The following is a 19,856-nucleotide window of genomic DNA, read 5'->3' on the forward strand; positions in this document are numbered from 1 at the left end:
GGACGATGAAAATTTCAATTTTAATGGAGGAGGAGAAGAGAAGAGAAGATGAAAAAAATCAAAAAAACTGTTTTGATTTTTCTGATTCCATTAGGTTAAAAATAGGAGTAGGGTAATCTGGTCAATTTACACCCCCTGTAGGACATCCCCTAACCAATAAGAAGGACATTGCTATCACTCTTGCCGCCCCTCCAATGGAACATGCCGCCCCTTTAACAAGATTGAACGATTTTTTGGGGACCATGGTTTTTTTGGGACCATGGTTTTATTTTGGGTAAAGACATTAGAAGTAAATCTAGGTCACCCCTTATCTAGATATTTATATTAATACCTAAATTACCCTCCTGATTAATTTTGGGTGATGATTAGTTAGTGTTAACAATAGTTAGTGTAATGGATTAGTGAGATGATTAAGTTAAAGATAATTAGTGAGATTAAAAAATCATATGGTTTTTTTTTAAAGAAGTAGAATTATTGAGAGAGTAAAGTTAGAGAAGATGAAGAAGGAAAACATGAAAAACGATGGATTTTACCAACCACAACCGGAGGAAGGGTATTTGGGTACCCAGGTATGCTTCAAACTTAGATAATGTTGGTTGAATTGCTCCAAACTTTCAAAAAAAATGAAATTTTTTATGTAGTTTGGGCCAGTTCGGTTACCATATGTCAAGAACATGTAACCGAACAGACCTGTAAGTGTAGTTCGGTTACGTTTTCCAAACACGCAGGTTACCGAACTCGCTCGTTAATGGAGGTTTTGGTCGTACAATGTAATGTTCGGTTACCTAGGATAAAATGGTAGGTAACCAAACTTTGAACTTAACAATTTATTTGGGTACATCTTGTGTGTTCGGTTAGTTCGCAAACTTCAACGCAACCAAGTTTCCAACCGAACTGCAGGTTAAAAGTAACCTAGTGTTAGAAGTTCGGTTGGTTCGCAAACTTCAACATATTTTTCGAATCAACCGAACTGGGCTTATATATGCATATATGCAATTAGGCAAACGTTCGGTTACTACGAAATTTATTTCTTGGCGAATTAGGTAGAGTTCGGTTACAAAGTTTCAAAGGTAGAGTTCGGTTACAAAGAAAACTTAATATTTTTGCGAACGAACCGAACTTGTGGACTTCTCATTATTTTCGTAAACTAAAGTTCGGTGATATCCTTATTTTGCGAAGGAACCGAACTTATGGACTTGTGTTGTTCTAATACAAGGAGTTCGGTTAAACGTATTTTTTTGCGAATCAACCGAACTCTGAGTTCGGTTAAGAAAAAATTAATTTGTGATAAAACTTTTCTCTGGAAAAAAAAAACCTCCATTAAACCTCTCTGCAACTTCCATTTTCAACTCATTTTAATGATTACTTCTCATTTATTCAACCAAAAACGAATGACAAGTAATGGGCTTGTGAGAATATCTTTGTTAATGTTTTAAATTAAGCTATATATATATCTAGTGGTGGTGGTGGTTGGTGGTGGTGGTAATCGGAGGTGGTGGTGGTAATCGGTGGTTGGTGGTGGTGATAATCGGAGGTGGTGGTGGTGGTAACTGGCGGTGGTGGGCGGTGGTGGTGGTGGTAATCGGTGGTTTGTGGTGGTGATAATCGGAGGTGGTGGTGGTGGTAATCGGCAATGGTGGGAGGTGGTGGTGGGAGGAGGTGGTGGTTATATATATATATATATAGATGGTTATTGGGTTGGTTTTAAATTAAATTAAGTTAAGGGTAGGTTAGTCATTTCAATGCTTTAGGACACCCCTTATAACTATAGGGAAGGTGACCTAATAAAACCATGGTCCCCTCAAAAAAGCCATGCTCCCTAAAAAAATCGTTCCTTTTTTTGGGAAAACTAGGGGAGACCCAAAATAAATAATATTCTCATTGTCGGGCCCACAATTAATTTTGGGTACGGTGGCACCCATAATTATTTCACTCAAAATTATCCGAAATTATTAAGAATCAATACATAATTCGTCATGCATACTATTTTTTCAGGCATAACTCATTATGCATACTATTTTTTCAGGCATAATTCGCTGTGCAACCTAATTTTTCAGGGGTATAATTGGCAACGCAACTTGGATATAACATATCTAAAAATTCGCGCCTTGGAATTTTACCAATTTTATATCGTTGGAAATATTTTTAAGAGAGCTACGCAACGAGTACAAACAAGAATATCAAATTTTTGTTTTTCACGAAAAAATCGGAGGTGATCATCATTTTAGGAAAAATTTTCGAAAACTTGATACATAACCATTATGCAGCCACCAAAAAAGATGCATAACACATTCTGCAGATGCAAAACGAATTATGCAACCATTTTCTCCACTGCATAACAAATAATGCATTTGGATAACAACGTTATGCATCTATAACAAGTTAGGTAACCATTGTTTTGGTTGATTTTAGTGTGTACATAAATAAATTGATGCATAGTATGCATCCATATTTACGGATGCATATCAGGTTATGCATCTATTTTCTCGATGCATAAAAGATTGTGCACCAATTTTCTCGATGCATGATGCATTATGCAGTCATATTTTCGGATGCGTGACAGATTATGTATCCATTTTCTCGACTGGATATGCAGATATTATTATAGGTGCATAACATGTTATGCAGCCTTTTTTTTTGTTGGTTCCAACACTAACAAAAAACAGCTGCATAACGTGTTATGCAATCATTATTTGTACTGCATAACAAGTTATGGAAAAAGAAAAAGATATATAACTTATCATCCATCTACAATAATAGGTGCATAACATGTTATGCAACCATTTTCGGGACTGCATAACAAGTTATGTAACAAAAATTCTTTAGATGCATCACATCCGCAGCACCAATAATTTATTTCAAAACCCATGCAATTATCAAAGCCATCATTCATGCATTTCTTTCTCTTCTTCTTAATTCTTCACCTGCTTGAGTTAACACCCTTCTCAATTCACCACAATCACAATTTCCGAGAGATGCTTCCTTCACGGGCAATGTAAGAATGGTGCTTAAAACCATTTGCTTTCTTTTTACTGCTATAGAAAATAAGATGCGGCGTCTTTATAACTCATCCAAAAATGAGTGGAGTAAGTGGAGACACGTCCTTTAGCTACTAGTGGACTTCACCATCTTGCCAAACGTTATTTATCAAGGAATAAAAGATTCTATGTTTCACCACTTCATGTTCTGCCGAGAGAAGTAAGACAGTTCTTTATTTGGTTGACCTTTTTATGGGGAGAAGCTTGAGTGCACTGCACACGATAATGAACAACAAAACAGCCTAAGTTAAGCTGTCATCTCTCCACGTTCCCTGTTTGATGAGCGTTAAATCAACAAGTAAGAATACCGAAGCCCCATTATTGCAACAAAACAACTTAAGTTACTTTGTGGTCTATTCAGAACGGACATAAATCAGAAAATTCAAAAGCATTAAACTCTTCTTTTTCTTCGTTTCTTCATGAATGCTACTAAATTGAGTCAGGACTCTTCAATCACGTTCACACTTCCATGGCAACAGTTCTTACTACTTCAGTTATAGCAGCAATTTCATCTTTCTTCTCAAACTACTCGTACAAATTGTACTTCCGTATCTACTTCCTCTGTTCTCAGTTGGCGTCGAGAACACCAACTAGCCAGTGCTAAACATCCTCATTACACAGCCATCAAACCATTGCTAGCAGCTGCAAACAACTTAAGCAGAAGTGTTTCAGGCATTTACTCGAAAAGGTTGTATGATATACTCATCTTGTTGTAGCTTCAACCTTCTATAGCTTCCAAAGTCGCCCAGATTCATTCTCTTGAATTAGCATTACAGTTCCATTTCGTTATACTTCTGAAATTTGTCCCAACCCCTTTGGAAAAGAAACACCACAACCATTAATTCAACAACACAAAACCCAGTCAATGCGTCTATATAATCAGTCACAGTAACGACTTGTTTCCAGCTGAAGTTCAGATCAATAACAAGCTAAATCTCCTCCAAATCGAACCAACAGAACCCACTAAAATCACTGCAACAGATCCCCTTTGTAAACACCTTCTAAAATCACTGCTAAGTTGGCGAAAAATTGGTCCCAGCAAGAAGAAGTATCGACACTAGAACCTCAGTCTAACCCCCACTAAAGCTTTTGTATTTGTAAATCTTCCATCCGCTACTCAATTAACAGCAACTACCAACCAATTTCAATGGAATTTCAGGCCGCCAGCAATTCACTCTGTTCTTCCTTCTTCTTCTCGGCTTTAGGGAGAGGTCTAGATCCATGGTGAATACCCATCGAATCGAGGAGAGGTTTTGTAATGAAAATCAAAACCAAAGAGATACAGATAAGAGAAGACTGTTAAAAAACGAAAAACAAAATTCTAAAAATTCTGGGTCTGGGAAAAATTTTGACCTAAGAAATAGGTGCGCGCATGTGTTATTTTGAGCGTGGGTTTCACAGTGTTCAAAATCCGAAAAATGGGTGTGGATGTAGTTTTCACCCTTTTTTTTTTTTGAGGGGACCATCATTTTATTTGAAGGCTATCATTGGGGCGTCACATTCCATTAGAGGGGCGTCACCTAATAGGACAAAAATAGGTCACCCATATGTAATATCAAAAATCCCTTATCTAAAATAAATTTGTAATGACTAAAAAATACTTATTTACTTAATTTTAATTTAATTTAATTAGATAAAAATTAAATTAATGAATTTTGTTATATACTTGGTGAATTCTGGGACAAAGTTTTTGTGGGAAGAAAAATTGGTCGTAAAATAAACTTCTACGGTTGGAAATAATCCAAACCTGGACGTAAAATCACTTCTACGGTTGGAATTAAAAGAAAACTAGACATAAAATCAGATTCTACGGTTGGAATTAAAAGGAACCTTGACGTAAAATGAGCTTCTACTGTTGGAACTAATTCAAATCTGGACGTAAAACTACATGCAAATAAAATTTTACGGTTGGAATTAATCCAAACCTGGACGTAAAATCGCTTCTTCGGTTGGAAATAATTCAAATCTGGACGTAAAATCACTTCTACGGTTGGAATTAAAAGAAAATTGGATGTAAAATCGGATTCTACGGTTGGAATTAAAAGAAACCTGGACGTAAAATGAGCTTCTACGATTGGAACTAATCCAAACCCGGACGTAAAACTACATGCAAATAAAATTCTATGGTTGGAATTAATTCAAACCTGGACGTAAAATCACTTATACGGTTTTTAAGTTTTTATTTTAGTTAAAGGGTAATCTAGATATTTTGTATATGTGTTAGGATATCCCATAACCACTTTTTCGGACATTAAGAATCCAAGTGAAGCCCCTCTATTGGAGTGTGACGCCCCAATAATAGCCTTCTTTTATTTTGGGCAAGTTATTTGAAGTAGTATGAGGACACCCCTTATCCATATATTTATTTTAATACCAAAAACACCCTCTTGATTATTTTTGTGTAATGATTAGTATAATTAACCATTGATTAAGGTTAAATTAATAGATGATTTTTTTTTAAAAAGAAGTAGAATTATTGAGTGATTAAAGTAGTAGAAGAAGAAGATGGAGATTTCTTTTTTCTTTTCTTTTTTGAGATCGGTGAATATGGAGAAAAAACATCCTTTTGGTATTGAGGTATGCTTTTAACTTAGTTAATGTTGCTATAAATTGCCTAAAATATCTTCAAAATGAAAATCGTAAGAAAAATTTTCAACTAGGTCAACATAGTTCGGTTATATTATATGAAGAACATGTAACCGAACTTTCTGCAAATGTAGTTCGGTTAATAAATCCAAAATACACAGGTAGACGAACTCGCTTTTGATGGAGGTTTTGATGAATTCGGTTAACAGGTTCCGGGACAGGTAACCGAACTTTTATTCCATAGTATACAGAGTAATGTTCTGTTTGCAACATTAATTTTCGACTGAACCGAACTCAATATTAGAGTGAAGTTCGGTTAGAAAACTTTTTTTTTTGCGAACTAACCGAACTCAACATATTAATTTTCAGAAAGGGTTCGGTTAGCACCTTTTTTTTTTGCGAACCAACCGAACTCAACATATTGATTTTCAGAGAAGGATTCGGTTCGGTAGCAATTTTTCTTTTTTGCGAACCAGCCGAACTCAGCATTTGTTTTTCGAATACAAGTGTTCGGTTAAAGAAAAAAAAATTCCAATTAACCTAACCAACCGAACACAATATATTGGTTTTCAATGAGGAGTTCGGTTAAAACTATTTTTTGCGAACCAACCGAACTCGGAGTACGGTTACGAAAAATTAAATTCATGATAACCGAAGTGTTCTTCGTGTTCTTGGTTTCAGAATGTTCGGTTACAAAACTAGTTTTTTTAAAACTATTCCTAACCGAGCATGCCACTTTAACTTCCATTTAAATCATATTTTGATGATTTCTACTCAATTTTCCCAATCAAAAAACGAATTAAAAAGATTGATGGGTTTTTCAATCGAACGAGGAACATCAAGGAAAGAGAGAAGAAGAAGAGAATAATTTTTTTTTCAAAACTAAAAAATTTCGATTCCCCTCATGTTTTTGTTTTTGATTTGATTTTGGTTAATAGATTCATTTAGATTAGATGTATATGATTAGATTTATATAGTTATTAGGTTAGTTTTAATTTAAATTAAAGTAAAGGGTAAATGTGTATTTACTTAACTTTAGGACACCTCTTATAAATATAGGGAGGTTGTCCTAATAATACAATGGTCCCCCAAAAAAACCACGGTCCCTAAAAAATGGTTCTTATAGTAGGGTCCAACCGGGTTTCACCCTTATCATTAGGTCTATAATATTTTGAAAATAAGAAAATGACCAAAAGACCCTAGTAGTAACCACGTGTGAAGAATCACACATGTAAACCACGTCTACATTTACGGTTTTCTTCCCCGTACAACCACAAAAAACATTCAGAAAATCATTTAACGGAGAAATCTAAGCAGTTTCAGAGATAATCTCAAATCAGAAAACCAATTTTCAGTAAGATCAAAAATAGATCTCAAAATCAGCAAACCTAAATCAGATATTTTGAAACCAATCATAAAAATGCAAAAACTAAAAACCTAGATTCTGATTTTACAAATTGATTTTCCAAAATAGTTACAAGAAGAATCAAAAGAACAATTGAAGAAGTAGAAGTAATAAAGCATGATAGTACTGCTCAAAGGTCATCAGAACAAGAATCAGGAAGATCAACGAGGAAGAACAGTAAAAAGGTAGTAACACCAAAATCAAAGAAGAAACCTGTTGATAGTTCATCGAAAGATGATTCTGAAGAGTTACAAAGACCGAAAATAAGAACACAGAGTAAAAAGAATAAAAAGGTTGCAAAACTGAAGAAAGGTACTATTTCTAACACTTTTAGTTTGTTTTTTGTGTTTCTGGAATATAGATCCACCAGTACGTATGTGAAGTACTGATTATTAGAGCACTGCTCGGTCGAACTCGCAAGCGTTGCTATCTCAAGCTTGTTTGTCAAGTTTATGGGAATATAAACAATTGAACAACTCTATAACTAGTTTCATTTGAGTCATTTGAACTAGTTGTGATTAAGATGAACAAGGTTGATATGAAAGTTTTGATATGGCTAACTTCGGTTAACTATTGTACCCATATCTAACTAAGTGTACACGTTTAGGTATGGTTACCCATATCTAAATGAACTCATGTTTCATTTGTGTGTAACAAGCTAAGACAATCGAACGGTTGAAAGATATTAGCTTGAATCTAATCAGGTTTTCGTCTAATGGTGAATATTGAATGCTTTGTTACCAAGGTAACATTGATTGCAAATCCTGATTTGAAGACTATATAAGGGAGAACTCTAGAAACTGAGAAACCTAATCCCCACACCTCTTGTGTCATACTAGTTGCGACTAGAGTCAATTATCCTTTAACCTAGGTTTTTCTAAAACCATTATAGGTTAACGACTTAAAGACTTCATTGGTATTCTGAATCCAGCCCCAACTATTTTCTCTGTAGTTGCATGTTCTGATTTTACTTTGTTCTATCGTGTTGAGTACTATCTTCTCTAATATTTGCTCGAGATTCAATCTCCGATAGGTAAGATAAAAAGTAGTCACAAACATATTCGTCTATTCGTTTGTGATTCCACAATATCTTGTTCGCTACCATACGGTTAAGATCATTGTGAGGTGATTGATATTACTAGGATGTTCTTCGGGAATATAAGTCTGGTGTATCAATTGGTTCCTGTTCACCTTGATTTATCAAAAGACGGAATAAAAACTCGTAGGTACTTCTGTGGGAGACAGATTTATCTATTCAATAGACTTTTCTGTGTGAGACAGATTTGTTTATCAAGTCTTCGACTTTGGGTCGTAGCAACTCTTAGTTGTGGATGAGATCAACAAAGGGAATCAAGTGCGTAGAGTCTTGCTGGAATTCAGAGGCGTAACATATGCAGGACCTAACAACATACAAAATTTCATTCAATCCTTTGCTGGTATTGGATATTTGGCTCGAAATATTGTTACTGTCACAAAGGCTAAGGGAAATAAGGGAAAAGGAAAGAAGAAGTAATGTATGTGTCTGTTTTACTTTGTTGTTGGAACTGTGATCCTTTCTCTTTTGTTTCTCTTCTGTTTCAAGTGTTTTCTGGGTCTGAACTTGTTAGTGATGACAAAACAATGTTTTTATGGATTATTTCAAGTACCTTTTAATGTTAATCACGTTTATTATATCGAAGTAGTATTGAAGATTACATTGTAAGTTTTTTTTCGACTTCCTCACATATTTATTTGACATGAATACTTGAATGCATAACTCTGTTTTTTGCAGCAATGAATATGTGGTCAGAAACCCATCTAAAAGCATCACAATCTGTGCAGGTAAGATAAGATATGTTGAAGTTGTGATTTTTCTTACATAATTTCAGGTGCATTACTGATTTGCAGTGACCTTTGAAGCACTGAAGATTATGCAGTGGACAGTTTTTGTAGAAATGACCAGCTTCTCCACAATCACAACAACATATCTCAATTGGTAGCTTGATATCAACACATTTGACTGCATCAATGGCTAAAGAAAACCATTCAAAGTATGTGCAGGTAGGTATTGAGCACTTGAAGAACATTTTACCATCTGTTTCACTTGTGTTTGATCTAAGTAATTGCCTAATGTCATTACAAGGCATATGTTTACATCTAGAATACATCAAAGGACAAACCTTTGGTTCATGGCTACCTACAATACAAATTGAACATAGATTTGGTTGTTTTTCCTCACTGGCATAACAAGGCTTGCACCGTCTTTTCACACTGAGGCGCGCAGCGTGCCGTTGGTAATGATTCCACTACGGTGCCACAAATAAGTTCAGCAAATAAGATAGAGCAAGAAACACATCAAAAAATGATCCAAAACTGTATAATCAACGAGGATCAACTTTCTATGACTAATAAGAAAAATCTACTTGGACGAGACAGCTCCATTAGCAGGGTTGTCTTTGCGAGATGAAGGTACGCTACCACCTGAAGAAGGCCCAGAAGAACCAGGCAAGGGCGCGGGTGGGAGACGACGCGAATAATTCTTGACAAGACCGTGTTCGGCTTTAAGATCAAGTTCAATATTGTCTAGGACTTTGTTGGTCTCCTCAGCTAACTGATATTGAGCTTTATATGTGATAGCAGCGGTCCGCTGGTGGGCCTGAGACAACAATGAAGATAGGCGTTCCGCCTCTTTGGAGGCAATCTTTGCTGCTTCCTCGCGAGACGTGGCCAACCCTTTAAGAAAGTTGGTTTGTCCCTCCCGCTGCACTAAGGCAGATTGAGCTTTTTCAAGCTCGTCATTTGTTGCGTGAAGCTGTCCCTCGAGCGCTGAAAACAAGAAATACCAAGGGGTTAAAACAAAGAAATAACAGAATCACACTCGATAAAACGAGGTTATACCTTCGACATTACCCGAAGCCTCTTCATACTCATTAACAACTGCGTCCCGTGCCTCATCAAGAAATTCATACTCGTCGGATAATTTCTTATAATCCATTTGAAGGTTGTAAGAGCAAATTGACTCGCATCTACGTCTACCTGCTTCATTGAATCCAAGTGACGAAGATGGTTGACTTCATTATTCATCTCCCCCATCCTTTTATGGAGTCGATATATGTTTACTTTGATATCTCTCTCAGACTCCACTTGGCGGGCAACATCATCTCGGGACGCTGCTAGGGCTTTACTAAGAACGCCGACCTCGGCCCTAGCATTATCTCTTTCTTCGGTAAGACGCAGCATACTATCCCTAACCACGGGGCCTAAGAAGAAACGAGTCTGTCGTAACTCTTCTTTCAAAAGGCGCACCCTAGCCTCTAAGTCTGAAGCGTGTCCTCGAGCTTCCCGCAGGTTATCACGCGTCCATAGCAGCGTACCATTGAATAGAAGACGGTCATGGTTGTACTTATTCTGCATATCAACCATTTGTGTTCGCTTTTCGCGCCACTCAGCTGCTAAGGCGTTGTGCTCATCAGCACGAGCGTTCCACTTTTCGGCTTCGCTTTTCATCTTCTCCACCAACTCTACAACACGAGATTTCTGTCGTTCCCTTTCTTTCCGAAGCCATATCATCTCGGGGACTCCACCCACTGAAGATAGGGTGGGGAGACTCAGACAGAACACCAAAGTACAAGTAGGGAATCACGAGGAGTGAAATATTGGTAAAATATGAACCTGTGAGGGACGAGACATTTCTGCGAGTCTGCTCCAATTCGTTGCGGACTGCAGCAAGCTCTAAACGAAGACTCTCCTCAGCGTTACCCAGTTTTTCTTTTTCCTTAAGGCGGCTCCTCAGTTCATTTATCTCCACCTCAGCCGCAGACAGTTCCTCTTCTCTATGACGAAGCTTAGCCTCCAACTTTAAAGATTTTGCTTTGAAGAATTGATACATCACATAGTTACAATGTTCGCTCCTCATCATCTATGTTTCAAACGACAAACATTATTACACCGAAGGGTTCAAATATCACGAAGAAAAAAGTACAAGGACTTACCTCCAAGACACGCTGCTGGGGAAAACCGTACTGGTACCCATCGACTATGGACATCATATCAGCAACAGAGGATGGAGGGTCAACCACGAGGTTAGCTTCCGAAGCTCTCAAATTCTTCTCCCACATCTCCGCAACACGGTCCTTAGAAGACAGTTGCATCATCTGACGAGTATAAGCGTCGGAATTCTTCTCACCAGTAACCACTGGGGCAGGATTAGGGACGAACATCAGATTCTTCTTCTTAAGCCAAGCCAAAATGGCATCTTCACCCTCAGGCATCAGCGAGTGAGGGAAATCCTCCAAAGGAGACTCAACCGCAGACTTCTCCTTGGTTGTTGTTTCCTCGTCCGCGCAAGTTTCAACATCACAACCCCCGGCGTGACCACCTGCGCTTTCATCCTGCTGACCAGTGGCACCCTCTTTACGAAGATTCCCAAGCACATCCCAATCATCGTTTGGGGAAAGCAATGAGAAGTCTTCGGCAAGACCCATGGCAGTGTTTACATCAAAGGATTCCCCTGCGGAATATATCCTACCAAAGGAAAATTCTGGGGAAACAACAGGCAGAGTACCCACAACCTCATTCCCACCAGCAGCAAATCCTTCAGCACCCACACCACCAGTATTATCGCCAGCAGGGGAAGATCCCTCCTCGCCGGTACCATCTGCGGTAATATTTCTCTCAGTTTCACCATCATCACCCGCGAAAACTTCTTCCTCACCTATACCACCCTCGTCATCAGGGGGAGAAGTATCAATGCGTTCTTCTCCATCGGACATTTCTTCATCCTCAGCAAACCCTTCGTTCACAGGACTAGTAACCTCCTCCTGGACCTCAGCCTCACCAGTCACAACAGTAGAAGATTGCTTGGGCCCAATTTTCTTCTTCTTCGACACCTACAAACCAGTACACGTTCCAACAAAGGCTCATTTTCTCCCTCGCTTAAAAGACTTTTCAACCAAGGAAAAAAAAAAGGGGCAAATAGAATAGAGAATATAAGAAGAAACCGTACCTTGGCAGTAGCAGCACTCTTCGGAGGAAGGGTAGCACCAGAACCCTCCTTCTCATCTCCATCAACGACATCAAGAGCGTAAGGAAAATTCATGCCCGCACAATTCAGACGCCACGGACAGAAATCTCCATAACGAGCAGGAGGAGTTTCACGAGGCTTGCTGTTTTCAGAAGGACGCCAACCACGCGGACCAGGAATCCAACTGTAAGCCCAAGGGCCAACAACTTCAATGACAGTGGCATGCCACTCATAATCGTGATCACGCTTAATCCTTTCACGAGCAGGAAAGAGTTTCCGTTTAGCAGATCCCTCGGTGCCAGGAACATACTTCAGCTTGGCATCGCTCACCTCACTTAAAAGACGAATTTCACCCCGAGGAGCAGCAATGTTACGAAGACTAACACTCCACGGTTTACGGTTCCTACTATTGACATAATCCCCAAAGGAGCTATTAAAATTTTGAGGAGTGTACCACTCTCTCTCAGCAGGATTTGGAACGTAGCAGGTCATCATCGTCTCCCCCTTGCTCCGCAGATAACATTTCTTCAGTGCACGAAGATAATTCCCAGACAATTGCAACACAGAACGATTATGAGTGTTTGTGGAAGAACCTTCACGACCAGCCAGCACATCATAATAAAAGGAGTCACCCGACTTATACGGGGGCAACATGAGACCCGCCTCGAAGGTTCCAACCGTAGTCAACAGATGAAACTCATCAAACTGATACTTTGAGATGAGTTCGTAAGTGATATCATCACCAGGGGCATAGAAGCGAACCTCGAAGGCATGAAGATCATGTTTTTCTTGGAACATCTCAAGGTCAATATGCTTGAATGTGACTTTCTTCTTACCAACTGAAACGCTGCGTATCACTGGGGCAGCCTCTTCCTCGTCTGCGGAATCTGACGTGGGACTCAATTCTGAAGCCTTCCTTTTGGAAGGAAGATTTTTAGGCGGATCATCTTTCAACAAAGTACCCTTGGAGTACTTCCCCTTGAAATAAACTATTGGAGGATGCGGTAAAGGATTCTGTAGGGGCACTGAAGGAGGGGTCACGGAACGAAGGAGCGGAACATCCAATGTTTCACTACAAGGAGGAGGAGCCCGCGTACTCCTAGAATCATCACGAAAGGAAGCCTGCGTATTCCTAGAATCTTCACGAGGACGAGAAGGAGCGCGGTTAACATTGTACCTAGACCCAGAAGGACCCTTCGACAGATCCCCTTTCTTAGTAGGAAAAGCCTTCGTACCAGAAGAAGATGAAACCCTATGACCACGAGGATCCGTTTGCGAAGATTTTGAGGAGCCTCCCCCAAGTGGAGATATATCAGAGTCTCCACGTGGAGGGGATCTTGGCGGATTAGACGGCGGGGTTTGGTAAGGAACCCGCGGACGATCAGACATAGCTACGAGGAAACACAAAAACAGGTTAGAGGTGAATACGAGGGGGCCACCAAAGATCAAAAAACCAATAAATTGACAGTTCATCTTAGCCTCTCCCCAAAACCCAAAAACTAGAGAACAATCAATCAATCGAAATACTGGCGTATTCGCTTTGTAAAGAATAACATGGGCAAGCATATATGCCTCGACATATGTGTTCTTCATCACAAAGCAAACAAGTTACAGCAGCAGAAGATAAACAAATCGATACAACAGCGGAAGATGAACAAACCAACAGCAGAAAAAGTGAAAAAAAACCCATACCTATATAGAAAGAATCCACAACACCACAAAGAAGAAGACAAACACCAACAAACGGGCAAGGGCAGAAGAATCAGAAAGAATCAGGAGCAGGGCGTGATTAATGCTAGGACAGGAGCATTTAATAGCTAGAGAACAAGGAGAAAGAACAAAAATCTCTAAAATTTTCTAAAAAATGAAGACTGACAGAAAGAGAATGAAAAAAATGAAGACTGGCAGAAAGAGAATGAAATTTATTTCTAAAAACAAAATTCACATTCTCTCTCTTATTAATAAGCTTGGGAGAGAAACTATAACCGTCCCTTTCCTTTAAGAGAGCAGTTATTGCAGGGGCTGGGAAACGTGCCCAAATATTTAGGGGAAGTTATTAGGAGAGAGATGAGGAATATGTGACGTTATTTTTCTTCTAAACTCCCACTAACACCCGAGTCAGAAGAAAAGGGGCAAATTGTGTGTACATATTTCACCATCAGCCACGTGTTTTTGAAGAAACACGTGGAAAGCATGCGAATCAAGCCATCAAAACATGATGAGACACGCTTACAACCAAGAAGCATATCCCATCAACATCAGATCTTCGTCCAGATAATCCGATGGCAGAAAATTAAGGTGTACCGAAGTATGATGTTACTGCGGAGCACCAAATAGCTCCCAAAGATCTACTTTATCTTATCCATAGAAATAGCCAAGATCAACGACGAGGAGAAATCTGACTGACACGGATGTGACAGGGGCATAAGACACTTGTCTGACACGAGCAAACGTTTCAACTACCCACATTAAACACTCTGAGCAGTGTACGTGTCAATCAACCCATGGAACGAACGAGGACAACCCTTCGTGATCAAGCATGGAACGCATGGGGATCGTAAAGGACGAATACCTCTGCATGATGGACACAAAGCACAAGAAGATAAGGTTGCAACGGCTCTCAGAAGTAGGCCCCACGGTCCAACCCTATAAATACCCCTCTCCACCAAGAGAGCAGGGGTCGGAAAAAGTTAGAGAATTAGAGGAGAAGATAGGAGAGAGAGAAATATGAAGAGTAAGTATATCCTTTATCTCCGCAGACCTATGTACACTCAAAAGTCATTCGACTATCTTTGTAACCGTTCAATACATAGTGAAACACCAACCCCCGTGGATGTAGGCCTTAGTGTCGAACCACGTAAATCTCCATCTTATTTATGATTCAACACTTTTATATTCATCGGATATCCCTTATGTTTCGTATTTATGTTCGTGTTTGTATTCTTGCTCCTTATACGATCAACTCCTGATATTACTCGACCAGGCAGTGATGAGCCCGAAGGCTTTGAGTCGATGAATCGATAATATCATCTTTTCTATGCATCTTTCACATTCAATTCAAGAGTTTTTTGTATGTGCGAATATTGTTTTTGAACACGTGGATTCCCTCGTGATTTATGTGTTCACAATACTTTTGGAGATCCATTTGATATTTTGATAGGTACAACCTTTTATAATACCTGCTGAACAATGCATCAATTTAACCATATCAATTGAAAAATTGTGAAAATCTAAACTGAACTTGTTGAAATAATACCAACCCGCGTAAGAACTGAAATTTGTGCTTTCATGTACAAACTGGTTCAGTAAAATGCAAAATAAAACATGAGGTAAGGGTTGGTTTTTGATCATGGATTTTTTATCTCTTCACATGAAGGAAGTGGGTTTAGTGGATTTACGCAGTTAATTTTTCATGAAAGGAGTCAAAAGGACCGGAAGTGGGTTAAAAGTTGCAGATGTAATTGTGGTGTAAAATTATTCTTTGTGTGGGCCCACAATCAATGAGAAAACTCTATTTTCTAATACTCATGCCAGAGCTGTCCACATCAGCTTTTTGTGGGGTTAGAATGAAGGAGAATCCAGTATTTAGATTCAACTGTCATCTTATTTGATTGATATATGTTTACTGTTCATTCTATTGATATCACATATTATATTTAGGGTTTTTTGATAAAGTACCCCTGCTTTTGAAATTACACAATTAAAATGTCCACGTGTTTTTGAATTTTGTTAAAATACCCTTAGCTTGACCGTTTTATTCAAAAAACGGTAAACGGCCGTTACAAGCCGTTAAAGCTTAGGTGGCAACGGGAAAGAGTCTTAAAAGCCGTTTTGGTGAGTAGAGACGATTCTACTTGAATCACCGATCCGAAACGCTCAGTCGAGTCAATGTGTAAACAAACTTCATTTCATAAATAAGTATGTTCCAAAATAACATAAAGTTTCAAGGGGATTAAAGAAACTTCCATACGAAGAGTTTTCATCAACCAAAAAACAGATCATCTCATCAAAATAAGACATAAATACTATTGCAAATTACAGGACTAAACTGCAACCATTCACTTCTTTGCTCGAGTCATTTTCTACTTCTTTGAAGTTCTACCTGCTTTAGTACTAGATAGAGCTGCAGCTTTTGAAATATTGGATGGTTGAGATGCTTGTTTAGCCTTAGAAGTAGATGCAACAGGTCTTTCAAATTTGGTGAAGGTAGAACCATCTACTTGAGTTCCTTGCCTCTTTGCTTTAGGATTCTAACCAACATCACCACCTGCACATGTAGCTTTGTTATAGTTGAACCGCATATTCTACATGAATATGTCTTTTTCTGTGCTTTAGGCTCATCCCATGCTCTTCTCCTTTTAGATCTTGGCCTTCCTGTTTTCCTTGTCTTGAGTGAAGGTTCCAAATCAATCTTTTCATCTTCTTCCAACTAAAATGGTATCCTTAGAAAATCAAGCCACTAATGGGAATAACTAGAAAAAAATGGGAATAATCCACAAATAACTAGGAAAAATACAAATACCTCAGGCCAATCTTCTTTATCAGGAAATGGAAACACAGTTGGTGCATATATAACTCTGTATGTAGCAACTGTATAATAGTGAGAGCAGTACCTGCCAACATCAGAAGTTATTGGTGCATAAGACATTTGACATAAAACACACAAAAAAAGGTTAAATATGAGTATGCACTTACTTTGTCCAATCAGGTCTAAATGGCTTCAAACAACAAACAGCATGTTGGCAAACAAATCCTCTGAGTTGCCACTGTAGACAAGTACATTTCTTTTCATCCAAGTTAACAATAAAAACTGCCTTGCTTCCTACATTTGTAACCTCATACAGTTTCCCAAAAACACAAGGGTCAACTTGAAATTCACCAACCAACTTCAACATCTTCCCGATCAGTTTCATTCCAGTTGGAACCAATTCTTTAGGATTCCATTTTGCACTCTCCTTTTTCCTTTTGTAAAACAAACTCCTAACCAACTGATTATAAAGAATTATTACTCTACAGATGGGTTTGTCCCTAATATTTTTTAGCATGAAATTAAATGACTCGCTAAAATTGTTAATTAGGTGTTCACATTTACTGGTGTCATCAAAAAAGGCCCTAGACCATGACTCAATACCAACATCTTCAAGGTACTTGGCAGCTGCAAGATTTTCTTTCCTTATATCTTCCATGTGTTTCTGGCAAACAACACACACAAACAATAAAAATATCAGCATACACAAAAAATAAAAATATCATCATATAACCATACAATAACTGATATAAGTAATATTAGATTGTTACGTAGAAATGTTTCTTCTTGTAGCATTTGGCTGCATTCCACAGTGAGTTATACAACTTTTGTCCCTTGAAGTGCTTCTTGAAATTGCTATACAAGTGCCTGAAACAACACCAAAATATAAATAACAAACTCAATAAGATTATTTCTTAATCAAGTAAATAAACAGTTGAGAATCTCACCTCCAACAATATCTAACATGTGCTTTTGGGAACACAGCAGGAACAACTTCAAGTAGCCCTTTCTTCCTATCTGAAATGAATGTCAATGGCATTGGATGGCCTTCGAGTAATGGCTTCAAGTCAGTGAGAAATATCATCCAATTCTCAATTGTCTCAGATTTGAAAACTCCAAACTAATCCATTTTGACCATCTAACCCTGTTGCAGCCATCAACACACCACCATACTTACCATTTCCATGACACAACCATTAAAAAAAAATATTAAAGGGTAACTACATTTTGTACCTTCCTCATTTACTTCTGCACCATCATCACTTGAATCATCTGCAAAACACTAAAGTGTTAGTACAACAATAATTCATAATAATAATTGCAAAAACTTGCTTGAGAGTAAATGAGGGTGGAGTTTATAAGGACCTTCATCTCCAACATGTTCAACATCACTTGCATCTTCATTGTCTTCATCACTATTATAAGCAGCTGCAGCTGCAGCTTCAGGATCTTCTACAGGATGACACTCATCCACCTCTTTGTTCTCAAGTTGAACTACAATCTCATCATTTTCTTTCAATTTCTGTAACCAATAGTCCTCATCCCAATCATCATCTACTTGCACTGGTTCCTCATCTACTAGAACTGGTTTGCTACTTGTTCCTCTTCTCAAGTTATCACCAACAACACTTGCTTGAATAGGTTGTGAGCAATCCTGCCCAAACAACTTCCTAGCACTAGAACCACCTACACTTTTGTTATTCTTACCTTCAAGTCTTGGGCTTCTTCTCACTTGAGGTGACTTTGGTGCAGTTTTCTTAGGTGTGTGCTCCTTATCCCATTCTGGATTCTGAACCTTGACAAGCAACTGAATACAACCATTGTTGTTTACTGCAGCATTCTCCCAAAACCAAAAGAAAGCATGATCATTCTTTAGAGTCCATGGAACTCCATGTTCTGACATCCATAGTAAAATAACATCATCTATATCTTCCAAACATAACTTTCTCCGAATCATTTGCGAAAATATCCTCAAACCGGTCTTATCTCTTTCTAATTGTTTGAAAGCAAACTCAATCTTACTCTCAATGCAATAACAATTTATATCTCTAAATCTGATTTTTCCCTTATCAATGTTACCACTGAAAAATACAGAAGAAATACAAATATATTACAAACACTCTAATTACAAATACAGAAGCAATACAGAAACACAAAAAAACAAAAAATCAAACAAAATTGTGTCATCACAGAAATACAAATATAGAAATACAGCAAAGACATGTTTTTTTTCCGGGAATACAGCAAATACAAATACAACAAATAATGGAATACAACAAATACAGAAATACAGCAATACAGAAATATAAATATATTTTTTTCTGGGGAAAATTTCTTGGATTTTATAACATTGCTTTTCAGATTCGAGTGCACATGTTTTTTCCAGATTCGATTCACAGATAGGTTTTATCCAGTTGAGTCACAGCCAAAAAAGAAAACGAAAAAAATGATGGGTCATGAAGAATCTTCACAGACAAAACAAAAGAAAATGATAAAACAATGAAAAAGTTAGATTTCAATCCAATAAAGTTAGGGTTCCACTTTAAATCGACAAAAATCATGCAAGTACAGATCTAAAAGAAATCAAAAGTTAGGGTTTTAAAATTTCTAACCTGGACATCACCTTTTCCTTTCCCGTCGTCATCATTGATGAATAATTAGAGTTCATCTTCAATACAATAAATCAGTTAAACCAAAATCAAATACTACTAACTATCCTTGCGATTCAGTTAATCGCCAATTTTTTCCCCTCTTCTGAAACTGAACGACATGAGGAAGAAAATGTGAGATTACTTTCACTGACTAGATTTAGTCTTGGTACAGGGGTTTATGGTAATTTAAGCCTTTTTTTGACTAGGTAAATGACGATTGACTGGATTATGTGGGCCCATGACGGAAAATTAAACACTAAGGCTACTTTACAAAAGTTCAATATGTCGGGGGCACTTTTTTTGTGTGTACCAAAAAAACGGGGCACTTTATCAAATTGTCCTTATATTTATTAGAGTCACAAATATCACTGGTATACCCTAAGTATAACACATCAAAAGACTAAATCTAAGCATGTACCATGAAATTGCATAAGCGAGAAAATTATATGAGACTAAATATAATTCACAAATTTTATTTGGCTTTTCAAAGCATAACCCGTCAAAGAATTAACCAAGCATGGATCATCAAATTATAAGACAAACATATTTGTAAAACTAATTCATTAAGCACATAGGTTTTTAAAACCGGCGAAGCAACAACTAATTTTCAATCAATCAATAAACAAGATTCAAGAATTATTTTATT

General features: G+C 37.8%; 2 protein-coding genes across 2 annotated transcripts; both read right to left on the reverse strand.

Annotated features, from left to right (window-relative positions):
- Positions 1 to 15,924: 15,924 nt before the first annotated feature.
- On the reverse strand, positions 15,925 to 17,743 carry LOC113293136. Its single transcript, XM_026541883.1, has 5 exons — positions 17,507 to 17,743; positions 17,330 to 17,426; positions 16,727 to 17,223; positions 16,554 to 16,644; positions 15,925 to 16,460 (listed from the first exon to the last, which is right to left on the reverse strand). The coding sequence occupies exons 1-5, from the start codon at positions 17,641 to 17,643 to the stop codon at positions 16,248 to 16,250; spliced, it is 1,035 nt and encodes a 344-aa protein (XP_026397668.1). The 5' UTR covers positions 17,644 to 17,743; the 3' UTR covers positions 15,925 to 16,247.
- On the reverse strand, positions 17,716 to 19,344 carry LOC113295485. Its single transcript, XM_026543818.1, has 3 exons — positions 19,172 to 19,344; positions 17,925 to 18,640; positions 17,716 to 17,831 (listed from the first exon to the last, which is right to left on the reverse strand). The coding sequence occupies exons 1-3, from the start codon at positions 19,225 to 19,227 to the stop codon at positions 17,716 to 17,718; spliced, it is 888 nt and encodes a 295-aa protein (XP_026399603.1). The 5' UTR covers positions 19,228 to 19,344.
- Between the last annotated feature and the right edge of the window lie 512 nt (positions 19,345 to 19,856).

This window comes from Papaver somniferum, chromosome 7 (genome assembly GCF_003573695.1).
Source record: "Papaver somniferum cultivar HN1 chromosome 7, ASM357369v1, whole genome shotgun sequence".
NCBI lineage: Eukaryota > Viridiplantae > Streptophyta > Magnoliopsida > Ranunculales > Papaveraceae > Papaver > Papaver somniferum.